The sequence below is a fragment of the Ruditapes philippinarum genome, unplaced genomic scaffold (genome assembly GCF_026571515.1).
Source record: "Ruditapes philippinarum isolate M1 unplaced genomic scaffold, ASM2657151v2 ctg6272_1_1_1_1, whole genome shotgun sequence".
NCBI classification, from domain to species: domain Eukaryota; kingdom Metazoa; phylum Mollusca; class Bivalvia; order Venerida; family Veneridae; genus Ruditapes; species Ruditapes philippinarum.
The window spans coordinates 1-17428 of NW_026857250.1; the positions used below are offsets into that span (position 1 = coordinate 1).

The 17428-nt window shown below is 32.7% G+C and overlaps 1 protein-coding gene across 1 annotated transcript in view; it reads right to left on the reverse strand.

Moving 5' to 3' along the window:
- Nucleotides 1-6: 6 nt before the first annotated feature.
- The window catches only part of LOC132749184 (adenylate cyclase type 5-like), a gene marked incomplete at its 3' end in the record, with an annotated part of 53424 nt that continues 36002 nt past the window's right edge, over nucleotides 7-17428 (reverse strand). Inside the window, 6 exon segments of the mRNA XM_060738897.1 lie at nucleotides 7-123; nucleotides 1244-1385; nucleotides 4512-4687; nucleotides 7564-7722; nucleotides 8589-8790; nucleotides 17036-17149. Of these exon segments, the coding sequence (XP_060594880.1) occupies nucleotides 7-123; nucleotides 1244-1385; nucleotides 4512-4687; nucleotides 7564-7722; nucleotides 8589-8790; nucleotides 17036-17149 (910 nt within the window).

Consider the following 17428-nt stretch of genomic DNA (forward strand, 5'->3'; position numbering starts at 1 on the left):
ACAAACCTCCTCTTTATTTCCTCGTTTGAGGAAATGTTGAGCAACATGTAGTGGCAATATATTGGCAACTAGTTTCAGATTGTAAGCTCTCAAACTCTCCATCTCCTCTTTCTCCTCTGTTGCCTGAAATCATAAAATCATAACCCCATTTATCACATAACCGTGCCTATTTTGCGGCTCTGTAATACTGGTATTGCATGGCCGTGCATATTTTTTTATGTGACTCATTAACGTTATTTATCACATACCCGTGCCTATTTTGCGACTCCATTAAAATTGTATTGCACGGCTGTGCATATATTTTGATGTGACGTATTTAACATTATTTATCACCTACCCGTACCTATTTTGCGGCTCCAAAAAAATGATATTGCCTTGCCGTGCATATATTTTGATGAGACATCATTTTTGTAATATAAACATAGCGTTAAGACGGGCTATTAATGTAAACGTTATACTACAGGCGCATCAATGAAATTGTTTATCACTTAAAATGGTCTTTATTTTATGTATGTGATAAATAGAATATTACAGTTCATTACTAAATTTATTGAAATATTCAATAAAACAATATTATGCTCGCCAGAGGCTCGGTTAATATAATTTTATTCAACTCATTCAATAAATTCTAAATATCAAACTTACACTTATTCAATATCCTCTTTATGTCAAATATTATACACACAAAATTTTGATGGTTCTGGTTAATAACTTTATACAGAATTTACTTTTGTTTCATTAGTTCAAACATATTTTATTTCTCAGAATATAATTTTAATACACATTACAATTAACAATATACAAAAAGCATTTGTAATATTCTTACATATAAGATTAGAATGAAAGAGAAAGTGTATTATCAAATTCTTCTCCTTCAGTTTGATTGCTTATCAGGAAGCTATAACCTTATAGACACACTTTCGAATCATGACTAAAAACTTAGACCCTGACAAACCCATTTGGCAGATCTAACAACTGAGTTATACATTGCCACTACATATAACACATATTCACCAATATAAGTCAACAGTTCTAATATTATACAGTGACAAATGAAAGTCCTAAATTCAGCTTAATCATTTATTCAATCTCAAAATACAAACTTTTAGCTACCAATTGTAGCAATTACAGAGTGAGATCAGACAATGCATGTACATGCTGACTTTGCTCTATTGTAGGCAATTCTAAAGCACATTTTTATTGTATCTTAAATGATCAGTAAATGGTAAACCATGAGCTTTACCTGAACTTTCCACAGGAAGTCTAGCCTAGCTGTAGACTCCACTTGTTGAGCATGGATGAACAGTATAAAAGTGAACACAATAAGTATTACTATTGTCTCCCATTTCTGTGGAATATTAGTTGTTGGCTCACCCATCTCTTTCCTGAAAATATATTGTGATATAAACACAGAACAATCACTGGCAATTTGTGATATATAAGCAAATCTAAAAGAAAGATTTGTCAATGCCATACTTTACTTGCCTACCAATCTTTAGACAACTAACATTATTCTTATTTTACCAGCTACTTGTGGACTTAACATCCAGCCGAGTATTTCAATACACTACATGCACTAAGAAAAATTACTTTAAGTAAGGGTCAGATATAAGGTGAAAGAATATGTCAAAAATGGCAAATATTTCAATGTCACAAAATTAACCACTTATACAGTATTTCATTACAAAGTGCCAAGAAAAAGATAATTGTGGTTTAAATTAAGTCATATTTGAGTTAAACTTTATCTTATAAAACCCAGGCAAAGGCAATATGGATATAAGCCCTATTTGATTTTTTATTTATTAACATCATCATTTAATTTATTCATTTATATCACAAACTGTCTTGACTTGAACATTTTGAGTTCAGGACCTATTTGAGTTACATTACATCACATAATTCTTAGGCTAAGACTAATAGTCCTCTCTGAGTTATATCATATCATATAAATGTCTAGGCTAAAACATTGAATGCTCAAGTCCTATTTGAGTTATATTACATCACATAATGTCTAAGCTAAGACACAGTCTAAGGTTCAATTCCTATTTGACTTATATTACATCGCATAATGTCTAAGCTAAAACACAGTAGTTTTAAATCCTATTTGAGTTATATTACATCACATAATGTCTAAGTTAAGACACAGTCTAAGGTTCAAGTCCTATTTGACTTATATTTCATCACATAATGTCTAAGCTAAAATACAATTGTTTCAAGACTTATTAGAGTTATATTATATCACATAGTGTATAAGTTAAAACACAGTCTAAGGTTCAACTCCTATTTGGCTTATATTACATCACATAATGTCTAAGCTTAGAAAGCACAGTAGTTTCAAGACCTATTTGAGTTATATTATATCACATAATGTCTAAGCTAAGACACAGTGGGTTCAAGTCCTACTTGAGTTATATTACATCATATAATGTCTAAGCTAAAACACAGTAGGTTCAAGTCCTATTTGAGTTATATTATATCATATAATTTCTAAGCTATTTAGACACAGTAGTTTCAAGACTTATTTGAGTTATATAATATCACATAGTGTATAAGTTAAAACACAGTCTAAGGTTCAACTCCTATTTGACTTATATTACATCACATAATGTCTAAGCTAAAGCACAGTAGTTTCAAGACCTATTTGAGTTATATTATATCATATAATGTCTAAGCTAAAACACAGTAGGTTCAAGTCCTAGTATTTGGGTTATATTATATCATATAATGTCTAAGCTAAGACACAGTAGGTTCAAGTCCTAGTATTTGAGTTATATTATATCATATAATTTCTAAGCTAAGACACAGTAGGTTCAAGTCCTATTTGAGTTATATTATATAATATAATGTCTAAGCTAAGACACAGTAGGTTCAAGTCCTAGTATTTGAGTTATATTATATCATATAATGTCTAAGCTAAGACACAGTAGGTTCAAGTCCTATATGAGTTATATTATATCATATAATGTCTAAGCTAAGACACAGTAGGTTCAAGTTCTATTTGAGTTATATTATATAATATAATGTCTAAGCTAAGACACAGTAGGTTCAAGTCCTAGTATTTGGGTTATATTATATCATATAATTTCTAAGCTAAGACACAGTAGGTTCAAGTTCTATTTGAGTTATATTATATAATATAATGTCTAAGCTAAGACACAGTAGGTTCAAGTTCTATTTGAGTTATATTATATCATATAATGTCTAAGCTAAGACACAGTAGGTTCAAGTCCTATTTGAGTTATATTATATCATATAATGTCTAAGCTAAGACACAGTAGGTTCAAGTCCTATTTGAGTTATATTATATCATATAATGTCTAAGCTAAGACACAGTAGGTTCAAGTCCTATTTGAGTTATATTATATCATATAATGTCTAAGCTAAGACACAGTAGTTTCAAGTCCTATTTGAGTTATATTATATCATATAATGTCTAAGCTAAGACACAGTAGGTTCAAGTTCTATTTGAGTTATATTATATAATATAATGTCTAAGCTAAGACACAGTAGGTTCAAGTCCTATTTGAGTTATATTATATAATATAATGTCTAAGCTAAGACACAGTAGGTTCAAGTCCTATTTGAGTTATATTATATAATATAATGTCTAAGCTAAGACACAGTAGGTTCAAGTCCTATATGAGTTATATTATATACCATAATGTCTAAGCTATAACACTGTGGGTTGACATCTTATTGAGCTATATTTCATCATTTTACACCAGTACCAATTAGTGGTAGGTTACAGATTGATTTATACATTAACTTTTAGCATTAATTTATACATAAGCTTTCAGCATTATTTATGCATAAGCTTTCAGTATTAATTTATACATAAGCTTTCAGCATTATTTATGCATAAGCTTTCAGCATTAATTTATACATAAGCTTTCAGCAATAATTCATACATAAACAATCAGCATTAATTTAGACATAAGCTTTCAGTATTAAGTTATATATAAGCTTTCAGCATTGATTTATGCATAAGCTTTCAACATTTATTTTTACATAAACTTTCAGCATTAATTTATACATAAACTTTCAGCATTAATTTATACATTAACTTTCAGCATAAATTCATACATAAGCTTTTAGCATTAATTTATACATAAACATTCAGCATTAATTGATACATATGCTTTCAGCATTAATTTATACATTAACTTTCAGCATTTTATCTATACATAAGCTTTCAGCGTTAATTTATAAATATGCTTTCAGCATTTTATCTATACATAAGCTTTCAGCATTAATTTTTACATAAAATTTCAGCATTCATTTGTAAATAAGCTTTCAGCATTTAATTTATACATAAGCTTTCAGCATTCATTTACAATTCAGAATCTTTTAGCATTCATTTATACATAAAATGATAAATCCATTAAAGCCTTAAATCTAAATCAAAATATTGATTTCTTCCCATTGATTTTAAATCTCATCCTAGAAATGTAAACAAAACAGCTTAAAGGCAATGTAACATGAATTTCTATTCAATAAAACATTATAATTACCCGACGTTTGCACGTAACAGTAAATCCCTGTTATCGAACATGTTAAAGTATTCTAATTCAACCATGGCTATGTACACAGATGACAGACATAACAGTAGAAGTAGCTTGATGATGCTGGAACTGTGAACATAAACTGAACTGCTTGTCATAGCCAGGCACACACAGAATGTAATGTACTGAAATAGATCAAAAATAATAATAGAGAATTATAAGCATGCTTATGTCTGATAAGGTAAAATTTATCAGGCATGGCTTATAGATAACAAGGGTGCCATGGTCACAAAATACGCCGTTTACGAAAGCTTTAGATGGAGATGGGGGCATTATGGATAAGTGTTACCTAGCAAGCAAGTTTTTATTCTTGGCACTGTGTTGTTAAATGAACCTTAAAACAAATTAGTAGGGAAGATATGCACAGGATATGTGACCTTGACCTTGGTCGCAGGGACCTGAATTTTATGCACGGCACTTAGCCTCACAATGATGAACATTTGTGCAAAATTATATTGAAATCCCTCTATGCATATAGAGGTTTTGCTCCAGACAAGCGTTTTTGTATGAGCTCTAACTGTGACCTTCACCTTTGACCTAGAGACTTGGTTCTCATGTGCAAGGCACTACGTCTCATGGTGGTGAACAATTCAATAAAGTAACATTAAAATTCCTCCATGCATGTAAAAAATATGCTCCGGACAACATCTGGATATTCAATCATCATCAGTGACCTTGACCTTGCAAATATTGACCCAAAATTATATGTGTAAAATTAAAATCATGTTTAAAAATTTGTCTACAAAAATAAAAGATGATAAAGGGTCCCTATACCATTTCAAATTTTTTATTGAACTTTATCTATGTGTATTATTTGGGCGCAGGATTTAATTTTTTGGTTGGGAAAGTCCAATGGTGAAATTTGTGAATTATTAATCCCCTAAAGAATTGAAAAAAGTTTTTCCGGACAAGTTTTTAATGACTTAAGGTGACTTACCTTTGACCTGGGACCTGGATCGTTGGAGCAATACATATATGGTGGTTAAACATTTCCATAAAAAATATTATAAAATTTTTTCCATAATAAAATGGGAAAATTGCCGACAAATTTGGATATTTCCCTCTTTAGTGACCTGGACCTTGATATATTGACCTAAAGTCTTTGTCAGGTGTATGAAATAATTTGTGTTACAATCCCTTATATAATGATGATATAAATCTTCCCTATACACATCTTTCATATTTTTATCTAAACTTTGACCTCTATGTGTGACCTTGACCTTGGCTGCAGGGACCTAAATTTTGTGTGCGACACTCCACCTCACAATGATGAACATTAGTGCCAAGTTATATTGAAATCCCTCTATGCATGTGGAAGTTTTGCTCCGGACAAGAGTTTTTCAATGAGCTCTAAGTGTGACCTTGACCTTTGACCTAGAGACCTAGGTCATATGCGTAACATTGCTTCTCATAATGGTGACTTTTCATTAAAATCCCTCCATGCGTGTAGGAGATATGCTCCGACAAAATCTGGATATTACATTATCTTTAGTGACCTTGACCTTGTATATATTGACCTAAATTATATGTATCACAGCCATAGTCTTGATAATGACCATTTGTGTTACAATCCCTGAATAAATGATAACTAAATGGTCCATATACACATCTTCATATTTTTATCTGAACTTTGACCTCTATGTGTGACCTTGACCTTGGCCGCAAGGACCTGAATCTTGCGCCCGACACTCCGCCTCACAATGGTTAACATTTGTGCCAAGTAATATTGAAATCCCTTCATATCGAATTTTTGCTCCGGACAAGAATTTTTCAATGAGCTCTAAGTGTGACCTTGATCTTTGACCTAGAGACCTGGTTCATGTGCGCGACACTGCTCCTCATAGTGGTGAACATTTCTATGAAGTTTCATTAAAATCCCTCAATACATGTAGGAGATATGCTCCGGACAAAATTGGACGCCGCCCGCCAACCGCCCGCCCGCCAGGGGCGTTCCCATAATACGTACCTTTTTTCAAACGGGCTTAAAAAAAAAGAAGGGAGAAGCTCAGTGCCGTCCGAGTCCTTATTTTTTTCATGCTGAGTCTGATAAATTATATAATATCAGAAACTTGTTTGGTACTATGTTAGTATTCTTTTTATCACATTTTAACTTTAAATATGTGTGTATTTTTTGAAAGTAAATATCTTTATAACTTCATGTCATGTGCAATAACATACATATTTAGATTGCCAATGTTCCCTTTGATAAGAAATAGTCCCAAATGATTTTAATCAATGTTATGTGAGACTTTAATGCTTAAAAGTTCTATTTCACTTAAAGTTAAACATTTCGATATTTTAAAAATAGTATGAATATCAGATATTCAGTTTTTTTGCATTTAATTTCAATGTGTAATATTTTATGGACCTGGTTGCTGATAAAGCTGGGGTGACTGATAAAGATTTCATCAGAAATGCAGTCTATCAACATAACCACATTTACCACAAAAACAGTGTTTGAGTTACGAATGTGGAAAAAACAATAACTCTATTTACCACAATGATATGTTCACTCAGGTTACTGCTGCAAAAATAATAATATAATGAAGGTTATGTCCCATTCAATCACTAGTTCTATTTACCAAAAGTCACACAGGGGCATCCGTGGCCGGGTGGTTAAGGCTGTTGATTTCAAAGCACTTGCCCCTCACCACTGTGGGTTCAAATCTTGCCAGGGACTTTAAATGTTTTGTGTGAGCAAGCTTTCCACTAACTTTGGTGATTCAGAACTCAGCTGTCTATTTGTGCCTGAAATAATGCACAGAGGAGCACCTGCATGAGGTCTTCCTCCACCAGTAAAGCTGGAAAGTCACCATAATTATGACCTTTAAAAAAGTGATATAGCCAAAGCATATTGGTTATTTTTTTCCAATCATAATACATAAGCTATTGACCACAAGGACATAATTATTCAGCTATGCTTTTAATGAATAACTATAACTATAATATACCACTTTAAACAAAACATTACCTCTATTTACCATATTGACAAATAGCTCACCTCTGGGTAATGAGTTGTAGGCACTTGTAAGTTACACAGTGAGATTTCTACCCCCATTGAGATATTGGCCTTCTCTATCAGTGAGTTATTGATACTGCTCTCAGATACCCCGTAATATTCCGCTAAACACGACTGTATATTTGTCCGATCTAACAATACCTGAAAATAAAATTAGTAAAGGTTTTGTCAATTTGGTTAGAATCACCATATTCTTGCATATCAGACTGGCGTTTCCGTTAGTTTTATACTCATGCCCGAAATTTTATCATGGCAGAATATGCAAGAAAAAATATCTGACATATTTGCAACTTAGATCAGAAAATCTGTCCCTTGGGAACCCGCCAATAAGCGGTAACTAGGCAACCTATGGTACTGCCCAATCATGGGTGGGTCCCCTCAAAATGGATATTCCGATTAGAACCACTATGACAGATATCAGTAAGTTAAACCCCAATAATTAATGTTATAATGAAGAATCAAATACATGTACCTTATGTCTTTTTATATCATTCTGACATAAAGTGAAAATAATAGACTTTTAACGACAATCCATGTAGTCTAACCTCAGGCTCTACACACACTATTGGCTGACCAATATTAAAGGCATAAATCCTGCTGTTACATATTACAGACTATATAGGTAGAAATGAAAACTGTATAACAGAAATTATCTCAACTGTGCATCACCTTATCATCTTACAATAGGATATTAACAGAAAAAAATTTAATACAGATAAAATTTGGGTTGGGGAGGGGAGGGGCTTGCTTTGTCATTCACTTACCATTGGTGAGAAAGCTATGATGTGGGATGAGATTGGAGGGGCTTGTTTGATCATTTACTTACCATTGGTGAAAAAGCTATGATGGTGGGATGGGAGGGGCTTGCTTTATTATCACTTACCATAGGTGATAAAGCTATGATGGGGGGATGGGAGGCCTAGGGGCTTGCTTTATTATCACTTACCACTGGTGAGAAAGCTATGATGGTGGGATGGAAGGGGCTTCCTGTATTATTACTTACTTACCATTGGTGAGAAAGCTATGATGTAAATCACAATAACTGCCACCAAAAGGATAACCTGTCGTAACCATCTGGTGACAGCAATTTTTGTTGCAATAGTCCGGAGACCCTTCGGTGTACATTGAAATACCTCTGATAGCATCAGCATGAACAGACTACCCGTAATCACAACCCCTAAAGGGTACACAACTGCCATTACTACCGTCCTGAAGAAAGTGAATAATGAAGAAAATGATATTTTATGACAGTCTTTTATAACTGACACTAATTATGGAATACAATATGTACAAATCCTGTAGTAAATGTATCAATTATATTTTGCCAAAACAATGTATTAGTTCATTTCAATTTTTGCAAATAAACATTTCTTAAACTAGTAACAATAAAAAATGTGCAGGTGCATGTTAACCCTTATTATGTTCAGTTTACCACTCCAAATTGCACTCGTTACCATAGTAACAAAAATCTTCTAAGAATTTCTAAATCAATGCTTCCAATATTAATTACTATAATCAGAGAATACATCATTAAAGCATGTTGAAATTAATTATAAAATCAATTAAAGGAGTGCAGGCATTGCTTTAACAATTTCATTTTTTTACTGTATACATGTATATAAATCAGTTCAATGAAAACAAATGCTTTTCTCTTTGAAACAAGTTTGTTTGTTGCTTTGTTTTGTTTTTTTTTGTTTTTTTTTGTTTGGTCTGGTTTGATCTTGGTTTTGCACTGGCTGCAAAATGTAGATCAGTTGTCACCAAGAAGGAAAAGGTTAATCTCTGAAGTGTCCATGTTGTAGTCACTGTTATCTATAGATTGGGTTTGCCCAAGGTTAAGAGATGCTGACAATAATTATAATGGTTGTTCTAAAAAGTTTCTTAGCTATATCTGATGGAAGAACCCCAAAATACCTTGCCCCATATTATCTTATTTCAGAGCTGTCTTCAAGGAAGGCAAATAATTTATAAGACCAGTTAAAATATTCCACAATATGCTTATGAATTAAACCATAGAGAAGATTGGGAAAATAATTCAATGATGGTTGTGGAAACATATACTGAAGAGCATTTTTTAACTTGTTGAACACCAATTGGATAAGAATTTTGAACTCATTGAGATATGATCTATAATAACTTGAGCCACCCATTGCACATCTGCAAATTCTGATTAGACTTTTGCATATATATGTGTACACTTCCTATGTTTTTATGCCATCTGATCATGGTCTAATGCCATCTGATCATGGTCTATGCCCAATCTGATCATGGTCTATGCCCAATCTGATCATGGTCTAATGCCATCTAATAATGTTCTTTTGCCATCTGATCATGGTTTATGCCCAAACTGATCATGGTATTTGCCCCATCTGATCATGGTCTATGCCCAATCTGACCATGGTCTATGCCCAATCTGACCATGGTCTATGTCCATCTGATCATGGTCTATGCCCAATCTGACCATGGTCTATGCCCAATCTGACCATGGTCTATGTCCCATCTGATCATGGTCTATGCCCAATCTGACCATGGTCTATGTCCCATCTGATCATGGTTTATTCCCAATCTGACCATGGTCTATGTCCCATCTGATCATGGTCTATGCCCAATCTGACCATGGTCTATGCCCAATCTGACCATGGTCTATGTCCCATCTGATCATGGTCTATGCCCAATCTGACCATGGTCTATGCCCAATCTGACCATGGTCTATGTCCCATCTGATCATGGTCTATGCCCAATCTGACCATGGTCTATGCCCAATCTGACCATGGTCTATGTCCCATCTGATCATGGTCTATGCCCAATCTGATCATGGTCTATGCCCAATCTGATCATGTTCTATGCCTCATCTGATCATGGTCTAATGCCATCTAAAAAGTTCTTTTGCCATCTGATCATGGTGCAAGCCATCTGATCATGGTTTATGCCATCTGATCATGGTTTATGCCATCTGATAATGGTATAGGCCATCTGATCATGGTCTTATGCCATCTGATCATTGTCTAATGCTATTTGATCACGGTCTAAGCCATCTGATCATGGTCTAATGCCATCTAATAATGGTCTAATGCAATCTAATAATGGTCTATGCCATCTGATCTAGTCTAGTCTAATGCCATCTGATCATGGTGGAGGTGTAATTTTCTCTGTGACAAATATCTCTGGTATTGAGTCTAATGATTATTTTTTGATTTCAGGATAACATGTCCATCACTTGTAGAGAAATTTGTAGAAACAAGTTAGTTATCCGGAAAAGCCAACAAGGTGGATCAACAACAAAGATATGACCAAAAAACAAAGTTAAATTCAGTGTAAAAGTCCATGAGAAATCAAACAAACACATCTTATACAGACTGGATTTGTGCTTTGTTTTACGAACCTGGACATTAAATGTAACATAACTTTCTAAATAATTCCTTTTTTGTTAATCATCGGATCACAAATTAATTTTGTTAAGCTTCCATTTTTATTTATTTGTCTCATATTCATTTTTGAGGACACCATTATGAAATTTAAAGTTGGTCAACCGAAAGTATTGAGCTTAATGGTTTAAAGTCTTTGCAGAGTAGTGCAAGCTTAGATGCCTTGCTCTAGTAACTGCTGGCAAAGGTTTCAACAAATTCTTCTGCCTCAGAAATGTCGAAATGTTTAGCATGCACCTTTAAATTGTCTGCAACAATGCTGCATTATTAAAGGGAAAGACAAGGTTAGAATAAAAACTTGATTTCAGAAAAAGAATACTATAAATAATAAATCTGCAAATTTTCTGCCGCCAAATAATAATATTAAACGAATGATAACAAAATTTAAATCGCTAAATCACCGATTTCTACAAATCAGAAGGCGCGGCCATGTTTGTGTATTGGCCGTATAAAAACAGGTGCGCGTGATGTCATTTCCCCACATCTTTCGACTTATGATAAATCTAGTTGAATCGTAGCGAAATATTAATACAATAAAGTATTGACCAGACAATTTAATTTTCACAGGAGAGATTTTCAGAGGAGATTTTTTATGGTTCAAAATAAGTAACAATAACCAAAAAAAAAAAAATAATAAAGAAACAAATAAAAAATCAACGTCTACCGGTCACACCATTTCAGGCCAGTGATGCCCGATACTCCAAACAATGATATGTTTATTAAAGTCTCATCTTAATGTAATTAAACAATATTTCACAGATTTAATAAATACACATGTTATAATTTAACAAAGTTTCACTATCAAATAATGCAATTAAATAAAGAAACGCACCAAAGAATAATTGGCTGTTAATTATTGAACGGCGATAATTATCATTAATATAAAAATCCTACTAAAACGTGTTCTTAATAGTACATGTAATTAAATTTTTGCAGTTTGATTCTGACTTTCAAATTAAAAGGTGTGAACATGTGTTATAAATGATGTACACATTTCAAAAATATAAGCAACTATTTTGAAAAGTAAATTGTTAACATGTCTGTCAACGTATGATGCTGCGTTGTATTTATTTACTTTGTAATCGTTGCAGGCAAAACATTTTTATTGGCTGCTCAAAAATCTAATTTGCATAATTTATTCACACAATTGCTGGTTCTTACTACTTATGTCTAAACTGTGCATTATCCATTTTAATTGTTCCTAATTTGCACCAAATGTTCCTGTCACACTGTGTACTGACGATTTTTATTGCTCCTTGTATGCCTCTGTGCCGACAGACCTTTTGATCATGCACAATGTTGCCCTGATTGGTTAATCACCCTTGTCAAATATTCTAATGACGAAATAGACATCTATTTCTTTACGCTTCATCAGTGAACTGAATGACCTTAGGGGAAATTAAGTTCCGCGCCTGTCAAGTTATACTGTAATTTACAGCATTTCATAAAATAGCAACACATTTTTTTTTCAGTTACCAATAATCATTTTAAATATTAAGTAGAATTATGATTTTTTGTTTTATTGGATTAAATTTACGGTAGTAGAAATGCGTATCTGTGTGGGAAAGGGATTGGGTAAGTAGATAACGTGGAAAAAAGCTATAGGGAACTGAATAAATCCGAGAATATGCGTAATTACAGGGGAATGGGCAACCTGTTGCTGTTGGTACCAGTTTTGACTGGGTGCCTAAATAACCTAACGGACAGTTTTGTTTTCATACGATATTAGTCTGGCTGCCGATTTTCCTGCGCAATTCTCATTTTTAGCGTCAATGGCGGAAAATCGCGTCCTCAGCTGATCTCTGGATATTGGATTTAGTTGATATTTTACGCTGAAAAAAAGATACATGACCGGCGATGTACCCTATTAGGACAGCTTGTCTAGCGAAAATTAAGTACAAAATAAAAGGATATATCGTCAATTTGAAGAAGTTTCTCATAGTACCCAAATTAAATTGATATGGTTTATATTTGAAAATTAAGCATTCATTGCTTAAATCATGTGGTGGGATCATCAGCAAGCTTGAAAATCGGACAAATGATAATTAATGTCGCGGCGTCTTCAATTAATTAATTAAAGCAATTCACTTCCATATGATGTTTTCATATATGATATATAATATGTACGCAATAAGATTAATAAGTTCTTCATCAAGTTGTACCAGCGTGTACACCTATACCGGAAGTGGGTGTAACACGTCACATTCTCGGTCTCGTCTGTCTCGCGAGAATGACGGAACGCAAAAATGGCGGCGCCCATGAACTTATTTCTAAAGTAAAAAATAGTGTCTTAAAACACGAATTTCTCACTTATAAGGTTGATGTCAACAGAAAAACTGTCATGGAACCTCTTTTTAAATGATGAATATTTATATTAGACAGACATCAATCCATCCATTCCTATTCCTTTAAAGTCATGTTCAAGTTAATTTATAGTTGGATGCCATAGCATAATTATAAACCTTAATTGAATCACTGAACAATCCTTCAAGAGAAAGATTTGATTGATTTACTAATGAGCTCTTCTTATAATTAACTTTACCAAGCAAAGTGATCAATACAATGATTCTGTGATTAAATGCAGTAATATGAACGGATAATGAAGTGAAATAACAAAATATGTTTGCACTTTTTACAAGAGGCTTAGTAAGGATATATTTACAGTGTATGGACCTTTATGGCTGTTGGATGCAAACAAGTTTTACAATTAAGATCAAGTAAATGGGGGAAACAACTAATGTATTAGTATAAACAAGATAAGAAATAAAGGAAAGTAAGGTCAAATATCTAAGTCAAGTACAAAGGACAAATCTGTATTAAGACAATATACCGGAATATAATATTATAATACATGTAAACTAAAGGGGCTAGGCTAATCTTTAGGGCAGACGGGTGCTGAAAAAAAATTTAAACTGGCCTGCCCGTGGGCAAGTAGATTAGTCTTGATTCCTCTTGCCTGTACTAAAATTTCACTTGTCCAGACAGCTTTAAATCTTACAATAAAATTCCAAATTAAGGTTGCCTTGAGTTTGTAGTTTATTACTGTATAATGATGTTTGTGGCATAAATTTTTTCATGAAAATATATTTGTATGTCAGATACCAGTGAGTTAGGCATTAAATTCGCAATTTTGTATCAAACAACTTTTGACAAGCTGTACATGAAAATAATTGCCAAAGGAAAAGTTATAATTTAGGACAATCATAATGTGTAAGTAAATAAGGCATGTTATTTAGACAAGTATTAATTATTAAAGCAAGCCTTTAAGAAAAAAATAATCATGTGATATGAATATATAGACCAAGACTTTAAGACAAGTATTTAGAAGAAAAAATTAAGACCTTCTAAAGTACATTGTAGTATTGAAATAGCCCCAAAAACAAGAACAGCAACCCCTATTCTTATCTGTACAAACCTGGGCTTTGATCAATCATTTGACATGGCAATGTAATCACTTTCAAAATATAAAAAATTATGTCAAGACAAAATACTTAATTAAAATACAGGTATCATGATATATAGAAAGTATTTAGGACAAGTATAAGGGGGCAAAATTATAAGAAAATAATGTGTACAGCAAATAACTTAAGGTAAACCTATAAATAGTATACATGTATTATTTTAAATTAAAGAACATATATACACACATATATCGTCACTTTAGTGCAAAAACTTGATGTTAACTTTTTTATTAAAGTTAAGAAGGGCTTTACACGCTAATGCACTATTAGGTGGCAACATATACATGTATGCATATCAATTGACAAAAACTTCAATCAAATGTGTGAGGCAAGAATATACAAAAGTATTATATATATGCAAAACAAATTTATATAGTTTGTGCAGAGTTAGTCAAGTCAATAGGAAAATCACATTTATCATATCAATGTTTATGAGAATAATTATGTTACTCTATTTTTCAACTCTGTTCTTAGGGCTGAACAGAGCAAAACAAAAATGTTTCATGAGATGTTCACGTTGAAAGAATTAAAAATCTCTGATGTCCCCAAAAATATGCAGTTTGAAATGATTTAATACTAGAAATGTGTCATCATGCCACGGATGCCCCCGCATGCAGCCAAAATTTCAGATGGTGCATTAATTTTTTTTTATTTTAAGTTCAAAGCCCTTAAAACTTTTCAATGTTAACACAAACCATTTTCATACACTGTTTAAGGCACTGAAATTATTCAGTCTTAACCTTTTAAAAATAGCATATTGCATATTTGTAGCCAAAATAATGGCTAAAAGTATGAGTGCTGAAACTGAAAGTTCAAAATATTTCCTACATTCAGGAAAGATAAGTTTGTCTAAAATCATTGAACCACAACCAAATTCAAACTTAAACTGCTTATTCCTAAGATGTATCTATATTATTTTCAAAGTGAAAGGGACATAACTCTGCCAAAAAATCATCAAACCATGACCAAATTCCAACTTGACCTGCCAATTCCTTTGACATATCTATATGTAAAATTTAAGTTGAATATGTAACACTGTTGGGTAGATAATGAACAGAAACTGTAAATTTCATATTATTTTTCAAAGTGAAAGGGGCATTAGTCTGCCAAAAATCATTGAACCATGACCAAATTTGAACTTGACCTGGGCATTCCAAAAACATATCCATATGTCAAATTTGGGTTAAATGTGTTGAACCATTGGGGAGATAATGAACGGAAACTGAAAATTTCATATTATTTCAAAGTAAAAGGGGCATACTCTGCCAAAAATCATCAAACCATGACCAAATTCGAACTTGACCTGTATTTTCTCATGACATATCCATATGTCAAGTTTGAGTTGAATGTGTTGTACCGTTGGGGAGAATTTGAAAGGAAACTGAAAATTTCATTTTATTTTCAAAGTAAAAGGGGCATAACTCTGCCAAAAATCATCGAACCATGACCAAATTTGAACTTGACTTGTATTTTCTCATGACATATCCATATGTCAAGTTTGAGTTGAATGTGTTGTACCGTTGGGGAGATAATGAACGGAAACTGAAAATTTCATATTATTTTCAAAGTAAAAGGGGCATAACTCTGCCAAAAATCATCGAACCATGACCAAATTCGAACTTGACCTGTATTTTTTCATGACATATCCATATGTCAAGTTTAAGTTGAATGTGTTGTACCGTTGGGGAGATAATGAACGGAAACTGATATTTCATATTATTTTCAAAGTAAAAGGGGCATAACTGTGCCAAAAATCATCGAACCATGACCAAATTCGAACTTGACCTGTATTTTCTCATGATATATCCATATGTCAAATTTGAGTTGAATGTGTGCAACCGTTCTTAAGATAATGAACGGAAACTGATGATGACGGAATGACAGAATGACGGAAGGACGGAAGGACGGAAGGACGGAAGGATGGAAGGACGGAAGGACGGAATGACGGAACAGGGTAACACTATATGCCCCGGCCATTACATGGCGGGGGCATAATAAAAATATTGACTTACTTGCCAGTACAGTACATCATCAAAATGCTATACACTGAATAAATTTAAAGTAAATCTGACAAGTTATTCAAAGAGAAAAATATTAAACGGCTCCAGATACGATCTTGCTAATTTTTTTTTCATGAAAATTTTGAAATGAATTAAGTAAATAATTTACGCATTGCAAATGGCACTTACAAAAAATGAAAATTACAAAAGTAAAAATAGCTAAAAAATTGCATCAAATGGCACTATGTATAAGGAACTTATTAGAAATATGTGAAAAATTGGTCATAAATAGCGAAAAAAACATAGAAATTATTACTTATAAAATAAATCTTTTACTATTCTAAATGTTAAATTATTTATCTCAAGTTTGATTTTCTTAAAATATTTTGGCTAATCTGGAGGCATGCAGTTTTATTATGATGACCCAACATTAGATGCCCGAGGGTATATACAAGCCAGACCATATGCTATTATAAATAACTGATCATGACCCTGATTTAGGTCAGTTAAAATGTTGGTATGTTGACAACAATTAAGGTATGGTATTTTTTAACAACAGGACACAAACCTTTGAATGATAATAAGTTGCAGTACACATATAGTGACAAGCATGGCTAAAGTGCATCCCAAGTGTGCAGTGAACATTGTGTCTCGTACACGGCAAAACTGAAACACATCCAATATGTTAACATACGGTTAAAATAAGCAGTGCTACATAAAAAAACAATGTCTGTTTTCTAGTTCAATGCCATAATACAATAATTTAGCTTAACAAAAATAATTTTGCATCTTTTTTTCTTTTTTAGCAAAAGTCGAAAAAACATTGATGTGTTGATTTTTTTATTTATTTTTTTTATATTTTTTTGCACATAAAAATTTATTAGTATGGCCAAAATACTATAATTTAATTTTTTTTTAAAAATCAACTGTAGTGTTAAGGGTATATTGGAAAACTGGAAAC